Below are 11,125 nucleotides of genomic sequence, written 5' to 3'. Positions count from 1 at the left end.
TGGATCCCATTGATCCCATCCCATCCCACGGATCCCATGCCATCTTGTGGATTCCATCCCAATCCCATTGTTCCCATTGATCCCATTGATCCCAATCCCATCCCATTGATCCCATCCCACCCCACAGCCCCCATTGATCCCATTGACCCCATTCCATTGATCCCATCCCATCCCATTGCATCCCACCCCACTCCATAGACCCCACAGCCCCCACAGATCCCATTGATCCCATCCCATGGATCCCATCCCATCCCATCCCATCCCACTGATCTCATTGATCCCATCAATCCCATCCTATCCCATTGCATCCCATTGATCCAATCCCATCTCACGGATCCCAATTCCAATCCCATCCCATCCCAATTGATCCCAATCCCATCCCATCCCATGGATCCCATTGATCCCACTGATCCCATTGATCCCATCCCATTGATCCCATTGATCCCATCAATCCCATCCCATCGGTCCCATCAATCCCAATTGATCCCAATCCCATCCATCTCATCCTACTGATCCCCTTGATCCCACTGATGCCATCCCATTGATCCCATTGATCCCATCCCATCGATCCCAATCCCAATCCCATTGATCCCATCCCATTGATCCCATTGATCCCATTGATCCCATTGATCCCATCCCATTGATCACATTTATCCCATTGATCCCATCCCATCGATCCCATTGATCCCATTGATCCCAATCCCATCCCATCCCATCCTACTGATCCCATTGATCCCATTTATCCCATTGATGCCATCCCATTGATCCCATCTCATCCCATCCCATCCCATCCCACGGATCCCATCCCATCTCAAATCCCAAATCCCAAACCCCACCCCACAAATCCCACCCCATATCCGTTCCCTCTCCGGTCCCTCAGGTGGTGGAGGAGACTCAGCAGATCCTGAAGGATTTCGGGTTCCGTTTCGTTCGCCGCGGCGCCGTTTTCGTCAAGGGCAAAGGGGAGCTGCTCACCTTCTTCCTGAAGGGCCGCGAGAAACCCGGCCCCGCCGTGCCCCTGCCCCACCAGGTGCTGGAGAATTCCTGAGGAATTCCCGCAATTCCTGAAAATCCCGAGGATCCAGCCAGAATTCCTGAGGAATCCCGAGGATTCCAACAGGTCATGGAGAATTCCTGAGGAATTTCTGAAAATCCCAAGGATCCGGCCCCACCAGGTGCTGGAGAATTCCTGAGGAATTCCTGAAATTCCTGAAAATCCCGAGGTGCTGGAGAATTCCCGAAAATCCTGAAAATCCCGAGGTGCTGGAGAATTCCTGAGGAATTCCCGAAATTCCTGAGGGATCCCGAGGTGCTGGAGAATTCCTGAGGAATTCCCACAATTCCTGAAAATCCCCAGGTGCTGGAGAATTCCTGAGGAATTCCCGCAATTCCTGAAAATCCCCAGGATCCAGGATCCCGAGGTGCTGGAGAATTCCTGAGGAATTCCCACAATTCCTGAAAATCCCCAGGTGCTGGAGAATTCCTGAGGAATTCCCAAAATTCCTGAGGGATCCCGAGGTGCTGGAGAATTCCTGAGGAATTCCCACAATTCCTGAAAATCCCCAGGTGCTGGAGAATTCCTGAGGAATTCCCACAATTCCAGAGGGATCCCGAGGTGCTGGAGAATTCCTGAGGAATTCCCGCAATTCCTGAAAATCCCGAGGATCCAGCCAGAATTCCTGAGGAATCCCGAGGATTCCAACAGGTCATGGAGAATTCCTGAGGAATTTCTGAAAATCCCAAGGATCCGGCCCCACCAGGTGCTGGAGAATTCCTGAGGAATTCCCAAAATTCCTGAAAATCCCGAGGATCCGGGCCTGCCAGGTGCTGGAGAATTCCTGAGGAATTCCTGGAATTCCAGAGGGATCCCAAGGCGCTGGAGAATTCCTGAGGAATTCCTGAAATTCCTGAAAATCCCGAGGTGCTGGAGAATTCCTGAAGAATTCCCACAATTCCAGAGGGATCCTGAGGTGCTGGAGAATTTCTGAGGAATTCCCAAAAATCCCGAGGATCCGCCCAGAATTCCTGAGGAATCCCAAGGATCCCACCAGTGCTGGAGAATTCCTGAGGAATTCCCACAATTCCCGAGGGATCCCCAGGTGCTGGAGAATTCCTGAGGAATTCCCACAATTCCAGTGGGATCCTGAGGATCTGGCCCCACCGGGTGTGCAGAATTCCTCAGTAATTTCTGAAAATCCCGAGGATCCGCCCAGAATTCCTGAGGAATTCCCGAGGATCCCAAGGCCGAAGGATTTGATTCCACGGAAAATGGGGAAAGGCGGATCACTTTTGCTGGAATTTTTCCAGGATTTTCCTGGGGTTTCTTGGGAAGGATGGCGGCACCGGGGTTTTTTGGGATTTTCCCAGGATTTTCTGGGATTTTCCTGGAGTTTTCTGTAATTTTCCTGGCATTTTCTAGTATTTTCCTGGAATTTCCTCGGATTTTCTGGGAAGGACAGCAGCACCCGGGGTTTTCTGGGATTTTCAGGCATTTTTCTGGGGTTTTCCTGGGCCCTGTGATTTTCTAGGATTTTCCTGGAATTTCCTGGGTTTTCATGGGATTTTCTGGGAAGGACGGCAGCACCTGGGATTTTCTGGGATTTTCCTGTGATTTTCCGGGATTTTCCCAGGATTTTTCTGGGATTTTCCAGGAAGGACAGCAACACCAGCGTTTTTTTGGATTTTCCTGGATTTCCCTGGGATTTCTGGGAAGAACGGCCGGACCTGGGATTTTCTGGGATTTTTCTGGGACTTTTCTAGGATTTTCCAGGATTTTCCTGGGATTTTCCCAGGATTTTCCAGGAAGGATGGCAGCACCTGGGGTTTTTCGGGATTTTCCCAGGATTTTCCTGGCATTTTCTGGGATTTTCCTGGGGTTTCCTTGGAAGGACAGCGGCACCGGGGTTTTTTGGGATTTTCCGGGCATTTTCTGGGATTTTCCTGGCATTTTCTTGGATTTTCCGGGAAGGACGACGGCACCTGGGATTTTCTAGGATTTTCCTGGGGTTTCCTGGGATTTTCCCAGGATTTTCCAGTAAGGACAGCAGCACCTGGGGTTTTCTGCAATTTTCCTGGATTTTCCTGGCATTTTCTGGGATTTTCCGGGAAGGACAACAGCACCTGGAGTTTTCTGGGATTTTTCTGGAATTTTCCCGGGATTTTCCCAGAATTTCCCGGGATTTTCCGGGAAGAATGGTGGGACCAGGGATTTTCCGCAAAGGACGGCGGGACCCAGGGTTTTCTGGGATTTTTCTGGGGTTTTCTGGGATTTTCCTGGGATTTTCTGGGAAGAACGGCGGGACCCAGGATTTTCCGGGAAGGACAGCGACACCCAGGGTTTTCTGGGATTTTCCTGCGATTTTCCCGGGATTTTCCCGGAATTTTCCCGGGATTTTCTAGGAAGAACAGTGGGACCCAGGATTTTCCAGGAAGGACGATGGCACCTGGAGTTTTCTGGGATTTTCCTGGAATTTCCTGGGATTTTCTGGGAAGGACAGCGGCATCGAGGTTTTTTTTGGATTTTCCGGGCATTTTCTGGAATTTTCCTGGCATTTTCCCGGGATGTTCTGGGAAGGACAGCGGCACCGGGGTTTTTTGGGATTTTCTTGGCATTTTCTTGGATTTTCCCGGCATTTTCTTGGATTTTCCGGGAAGGATGACGGCACCTGGAGTTTTCTGGGATTTTCCTGGCATTTTCTGGGAAGGACGGCGGGACCCGGGATTTTCTAGGATTTTCCTGGGGTTTTCTGGGATTTTTCTGGGACTTTTCTGGGATTTTCCCGGGATTTTCCTGGAATTTTCCCGGAATTTCCCAGGAAGAATTGTGGGACCCAGGATTTTCCACGAAGGACGGCAGCACCTGGGATTTTCCAGGATTTTCCTGGGCATTTTCTAGGATTTTCCTAGGGTTTCCTTGGAAGGACAGCAACACCGGGTTTTTTTTGGATTTTCCTGGATTTCCCTGGGATTTTCAGGAAAGAACGGCGGGACCCAGGATTTTCCGCGAAGGACAACAACACCTGGGGTTTTCTGGGATTTTCCTGGATTTTCCTGGGATTTTCCAAGAAGGAGGGCAGCACTTGGGGTTTTCTGGGATTTTCCGGGAAGGACAACAGCACCTGGAGTTTTTTGGGATTTTCCTGTGATTTTCTGGAATTTTCTGGGATTTTTCTGGGATTTTCCAGGAAGGACAGCGGAACTGGGGTTTTTTGGGATTTTCCTGGATTTTCCAGGAAGGACGGCAGCACCTGGGATTTTCCTGGATTTTCCAGGATTTTCCTGGGATTTTCTGAGAGGGATGGCAATCCCGGGGTTTTCCCAGGATTTTCCGGGAAGGACAATGGCACCTGGGGTTTTTCGGGATTTTCCCGGAATTTTCCGGGAAGGACAGCGGGACCTGGAGCGGCGTCGATTCCGGGAGATCCAAACTCAGGGATGGATCATCGAATTCCCGGAGCGGGACAAATCTGGGATTTTCCGGGAATTCCTCCCGGATTCGGAGCCGGAATTTGGGGAAGGAGGCGCAGGAGGATCGTGGAGTTATCCCATAAAATCGATCAGAAAAACTCGGAGGAATTCTTGTCGGGATTGTGGGATCGGGAAAAACGGGATGGGAACAGCGGGAGGGGATCGGGAAAACCGGGAATGTGCCCCTGGAATGGGGATTTTGGGATTTTTAGGGATCATCCCGACCCAACCCCGATCCCAGGGGGATCCAAATCCATCCCGGGACATTCCTGGGAAAAACTCACCCAATTCCCAAAGAAACTGTTTAATTCCCAAGGAAAACTCAAATTCCCAAGGAAAACTTTTTAATTTCCAAGAAAACCGCCCAATTCCCAAAGAAAATGCTTAATTCCCAAATTAACTCCCGAATTCCCAAGGAAAACTGAAATTCCCAAGGAAACGATTGAATTCCCAAAGAAAAAGTTTCATTCCCAAGGAAAACTTTTTAATTCCCAAAGAAACTCTTTAATTCCCAAATTAGTTGTTTGATTCCCAAATTAGTTGTTTAATTCCCAAATTAACTCCTGAATTCCCAAGGAAAACACAAATTCCCAAGGAAATGATTGAATTCCCAAAAAACAGTTTAATTCCTAAGGAATTCTGTTCAATTCCTGTGGAATACCCAAAAATTCCCAAATTATCTGCAAAATTCCCAAGGAAACTGTTTCATTCCCAAATTAATTGTTTAATTCCCAAGGAAAATCCTAATTCCCAAAGAAATGACTGAATTCCCAAAAAAAAGTTTTATTCCCAAAGAAAACCGCCCAATTCCCAAAGAAATGGTTTAATTCCCAAATTAATTGCTTAATTCCCAAGAAAAAATTGGAATTCCCAAGGAAAACTTGAATTCCCAAGGAAATGATTGAAATCCAAAAAAACCTTTAATTCCCAAGGAAAATGGTCTCATTCCCGTGAAAAACCCCAAAATTCCCAAATTATCTGCAAAATTCCCAAAGAAACTTTAATTCCCGAGGAAAAGTGCACAATTCCCAATTTTTCTGTGTAATTCCCAAGGAAATGGTTTCATTCCCAAGGAAAACTTTTTAATTCCCAAGGAAACCACCCAATTCCACAAGAAACTGTTTAATTCCCAAATTAATTGTTTAATTCCCAAATTAACTGCTTAATTCCCAAGGAAAACTCGAATTCCCAAGGAAATTATTGAATTCCCCAAAAAAAAGTTAAATTCCCAAGGAATTCTGTTCAATTCCCAAGGAAATTTAATTGTTTAATTCCCAAATTTCCCGGGATCAGAATTCCCAAAATCCTCCGGAATCGGAATTCCCAAAATCCTCCAGGATTGGAATTCCCAAATTCTTCAGGATCAGAATTCCCAAATTCCCCCCAGGATCAAAATTCCCAAATTTCCTGGGATCAGAATTCCCAAAATCCTCAGGATCAGAATTCCCAAATTTCCCAGGATCAGAATTCCCAAATTTTCTGGAATCAGAACTCCCAAATTTCCCCAGGTTTGGAATTCCGGAAATCCCCCAAAATTCAGGAAAGGATCCAGAATTCCAGGAATTCCCCGCGGAGCTTCAATGGGGAAAAAGAAATCAGAAAATTCCCGGAATTCCGAATCCCACAGTTTTCCCATTCCATGGAAAAATCCCTCTTTTTTTTAAATTCCCAGGACAGAATTCCAGGAAAGCGACGGATTTTCCATAAAAGCTCGGAATTTTGGGAATGTGGGGCTTTATTAACAAATTCCCAAAGTTCCACTGGAAAACCGGGAATATTTCCATGGATAATCCTGGAATTCCCGGCGTGGATGATTCCGTGCTCTTCCCGCTTTTTTTAAGGAGTGCCAGAGCTGATCCAAAGGATTTTATCCTGAAAAAAAACCCAAAAATCCCAAATTTTCATCCAATTCCCACTCCAAATTCCCAGATTTTCTCCCATATTTTTCCAAGGATTTTTCCCAGATTTTTCTCAGTTTTTCCCATATTCCTCCCAAATTTTTCCCAGATTTTCCAAGGTTCTTCCTGGATTTTTCCCAGATTTTTCCCAATTTTTTTCCCGGATTTTCCCTGACTTTTTCCCCGATTTTTCCCAAATTTTTGCAGATTTTTCCCAAGTTTTTCCTGAGTTTTTCTCAGATCTCTCCCAAAACCGGAGAAATCCCCAGGAATTCCAGAACCACAGAAATCCCTGGGAATTCCAGAATCTGGGAATTCCAGCACTGGAAAAATCCCGGGAATTCCAGAACTGGGAAAATCCTGGGAAATCCAGAATCCGGGAATTCCAGGAGCGGAGAAATCCCTGGGAATTCCAGAATTTTGGAATTCCAGAACCCAGAAATTCTATAACTCAGAAATTCCTGGGAATTCCAGAACCGGACAAATCCCCGGGAATTCCAGAATCTTGGAATTCCAGAACTGGAGAAATTCCAGAGGAATTCCAGAACCCAGAAATTCCTGGGAATTCCAGAACCAAATAAATCCCCAGGAATTCCTGAACCGGAGAAATCTCCAGGAATTCCAGAATCCGGGAATTCCAGAAGTGGAGAAATCCCTGAGAATTCCAGAATTTTGAAATTCCAGAAATCCCTGGGAATTCCAAACAGAGGAATTCCAGAACTGGAAAAATCCTGGGAACTCCAGAATCCGGGAATTCCAGAACCCAGAAATTCTTGGGAATTCCAGAACCCAAAAATTCCCGACAAACCTGAGGCCGCGGCGCCGATTCCGAAGGGATGAGAATTCCAGAGGGGGCTCAGGGCCGCAATTCCAAGGATTTCATGGATTCGAAGGCTCCGGGAAGGTCCAGGCGTCGGAAAAGCTCCGTGTGAGCCGCGGCCGCTGCGGAATCCACTGGAAAATCGGGAATTTTCTGGGAATTTCTGGGAATTTCTGGGAATTCTCATTTCCCGAGGGGATTTTCTGCCTGAAATTCCCAGAATTCCAAGAGATTCGGGGGTTGGGAAAAGCGGAATTCCATAAAAAAAGTTGGGATGGGTTTTCGTTCCGATTCCGGGATTGGAGATTCCACAGATTTTGAGGGGGATTTTTGGGAATTTTTGAGGTTGGAAAAGTTCTGGAGAGAAAGAATTCCCGGGATCGGAATCCAGGGAATTCCAGGAAATTGCGGGAATGGGAATTCTATCAGGGAAAAGGCTTTTTGTGGGAAAATTAATGGGAATTCCATGGGAAAATTAGTGGGAATTCAATGGGAATTTTATGGGAAAATTAATGGGAATTTTATGGAAAAATTAATGGGAATTCCATGGTAATAATAATGAGAATTCCATGAGAAAATTAACGGGAATTTTATGGGAAATTAATGGGAATTCCATAGGAAATGAATGGGAAATCCATGGGAAAATTAATGGGAATTCCATGTGAATATTAATGGGAATTCCATGTGAATATTAATGGGAATTCCATGAAAAAATAATGGGAATTCCATGGGAAAATTAAGGGGAATTCTATGAGAAAATTAATGGGAAAATTAATTGAAATTCCATGGGGAAATTAATGGGAAAATTAACTGGAATTCCATGGGGGAATTAATAGGAATTCCATTAGAAACTTTATGGAAATTGCATGGGAAAAACCCTTTCAATGGGAAAATTAATGGGAATTCCATGGGGAAATTAATGGGATTTCTGTTGGAAAACCCTTTCCATGAGAAAATTTATGGGATTTCCATTATTTCCATAATGGGAAATTATAATTTCCCATTTTTTCCATTATAATCCCATTAATGGGATTTCCATTATTTCCATAATGGGAAACCCTTTCCAGGCAGGAATTATTCATGAAATCCCAAATGAACTTTCCCAGGAACAATTCAAGGGCATTCCCTTCACCCCATTCCCTGGGAAAAATCCCAAATCCCCCAAATCCCAAACCCCAAACCCCAAATCCCAATCCCAAAATCCCAAACCCCAAATCCCTCAAATCCCAAACCCCAAATCCCGGAATTGCTGAATCCGAAACCCCAAACCCCAAACCCCAAATCCCCAATTCCCCCAAATCCCAAACCCAAAATCCTGGAGTTGCTGAATCCCAAACCCCAAACCCCAAATCCTGGAATTGCTGAATCCCAAACCCCAAACCCCAAATCCCCCAAACCCCACACTCACTGGCGCAGGTTACACTGACATCGCTGGGGAGGATCCTGCAGGGATCCCAAACCCCAAATCCCAAATCCTGGAATTGCTGAATCCCAAATCCCAAACCCCAAATCCTGGAATTGCTGAATCCCAAATCCCAAACCCCAAATCCTGGAATTGCTGAATCCCAAACCCCAAATCCCCCACACCCCACACTCACAGGCGCAGGTCACAGTGACGTCACTGGGGAGGGTCCCGCATGGATCCCGGTACAGGAGCCGCGCTCGGAATTCTGGCAATTCCCGATTTTTCCCGGGAACGCGGTACCGGAAACTCAGGAGATTGCACAGGGAATTCCCACGGGGAGCGCCCACGAGACAGTCGGGAAAACGCTCCTGGAATGGGGAAATTTGGGATAATTGGGAAATTTGGGATAATTGGGAAATTTGGGATTTGGGGTTTAGGAAATTCGGGATTTTCGGTTTGGGATTTGGGGTTTGGGATTCGGAAACTCAGGAGGTTACACAGGGAATTGTGACGGGAACGCCCACAAGACAGTCGGGAAAATGCACCTGAAACGGGGGGAATTCGGGATTTGGGATAATTGGGAAATTTGGGATTTGGGATTCAGGATTCGAGGTTTGGGATTTGGGATTCAGAAACTCAGGAGGTTGCACAGGGAATTCCCATGGGAATGGCCACGAGACAGTTGTGAAAATGTTCCTGAAATGGGGGAAATTCGGGATTTGGGATTTAGGAAATTCGGGATTTGGGGTTTAGGGAAATTTGGGATTCAGGATTTATGGGATTCAGAGGCTCAGGACGTTGCACAGGGAATTCCCACGGGAACGCCCACGAGACAGTCGGGAAAACGCTCCTGGAATGGGGAAATTCAGGATTCAGGATGATTGGGAAATTCGGGATTTGGGATTTAGGAAATTCGGGATTTGGGGTTTGGGAAATTCGGGATTTGGGGTTTGGAAGCTCAGGAGGTTGCACAGGGAATTCCCAAAGGAGTGCCCATGATCCAATCAGGAAAATGCTCCTGGAATGGGGGAAATTTGGGATTTGGGATAATTGGGAAATTCAGGATTTGGGATTCAGAGTTTGGGATTTGGGATTCGGAAGCTCAGGAGGTTGCACAGGGAATTTCCATGGGGAACGCCCACGAGACAGTCGGGAAAATGTTCCTGGAATGGGGAAATTCGGGATTTGGGATAATCGGGAAATTTGGGATTTGGGATTCAGAAACTCAGGAGATTGCACAGGGAATTCCCACAGGAACGCCCATGATCCAAAAGGGAAAATGCACCTGGAATGGGAAAAATTTGGGATTTGGGATTTAGGGAATTGGGATTTGGGATTCACAATTCGGGATTTGGGATTCAGGATTCAAGGTTTGGGATTTGGGGTTTGGAAACTCAGGAGATTGCACAGGGAATTCCCACGGGAACTGCCCATGATCCAATCGGGAAAACGCGCCTGGAACGGGGGAAATTCGGGATTTGGGGTTTAGGAAATTGGGGTTTGGGATTCAGGATTTGGGATTCAGAAGCTCAGGAGGTTGCACAGGGAATTGCCACAGGGAACGGCCATGGCCAATCGGGAAAATGCACCTGGAACGGGGGAAATTTGGGATTTGGGGTTTGGGATAATCAGGAAATTTGGGATTTGGGATTGCTCCCCTCCACCCAACCCTTCCAGCAGCTCCAGAATTTCTGGGAATTCCCACCTGGAAGGGCTCCATCTCCACTCCCAGTCCCAGAAATTCCAAGGAATTCTCACCTGGAATTGCTCCTCCCCACTCCAACACTTCCATCAACTCCAGCCCCGGAAATTCCAGGGAATTTCCGCCTGGAATTCCTCTCCACTCCCCAGTCCCAGAATTCCTGGGAATTCCTGCCTGGAATTGCTCCCCTTCCACCCCCAATTCCGGAATTCCCAGTTATTCCCACCTGGAATTGCTCCTCTTGATCCCAATCCTTCCAACACCTCCAGAATTCCCCAGAATTATCAGGAATTCCTGCCTGGAATTGCTCCCCCCTCAACTCCAGAATTCCTCAGAATTCCCGGGAATTTCCACCTGGACTTGCTCCCCCTCCAACCCCAAGAATTCCCAAGAATTTCTGGGAATTCCCACCTGGAATTGCTCCTCTCCACTCCAACACTTCCATCACCTCCAGCCCCAGAAATTCCCAGGCATTTCCACCTGGAGCTGCTCCCCCTCCATTCCCAATCCCAGAAATTCCCGGAATTCCCACCTGGAGTTGCTCCAGCTGGTGCCTCCGCCCCATGAAGCCATTGAGGTGTGCGCAGAGGAGCTTCAGGAACGCTCTCAGGTCTCGGGGCAGGAATCACCAGGAGCTGCTCCCCCTCCATCCCCAATCCCAGAAATTCCCAGAAATTCCCCGGAATTCCCAGAAATTCCCAGAATTCCCACCTGGAGCTGCTCCAGCTGGTGCCTCCGCCCCATGAAGCCGTTGAGGTGTGCGCAGAGGAGCTCCAGGAACGCTCTCAGATCCCGGGGCAGGAATCACCGGGAGCTGCTCCCCCTCCATCCCC

The 11,125-nt window shown here is 47.3% G+C and overlaps 1 protein-coding gene across 1 annotated transcript in view; it reads right to left on the bottom strand.

Moving 5' to 3' along the window:
- Positions 1 to 8,589: 8,589 nt before the first annotated feature.
- Positions 8,590 to 11,125, bottom strand: part of LOC130587331 (centromere protein O-like) — a 7,429-nt gene continuing 4,893 nt past the window's right edge. Inside the window, exons 6-8 of the mRNA XM_057388309.1 lie at positions 11,004 to 11,098; positions 8,773 to 8,958; positions 8,590 to 8,628 (exon numbers count right to left, since the gene is read on the bottom strand). Coding sequence (XP_057244292.1) covers positions 8,590 to 8,628; positions 8,773 to 8,958; positions 11,004 to 11,098 — 320 coding nt within the window. The remainder of the gene's footprint in view (positions 8,629 to 8,772; positions 8,959 to 11,003; positions 11,099 to 11,125) is intronic.

Source organism: Malurus melanocephalus, unplaced genomic scaffold (assembly GCF_030028575.1).
Source record: "Malurus melanocephalus ecotype Western Australia unplaced genomic scaffold, MMel_1.1 scaffold_1769, whole genome shotgun sequence".
Taxonomy (NCBI): domain Eukaryota; kingdom Metazoa; phylum Chordata; class Aves; order Passeriformes; family Maluridae; genus Malurus; species Malurus melanocephalus.
The sequence above is the reverse complement of the archived record's forward strand: the minus strand, read 5'-3'. Positions and strand labels throughout refer to the sequence as shown.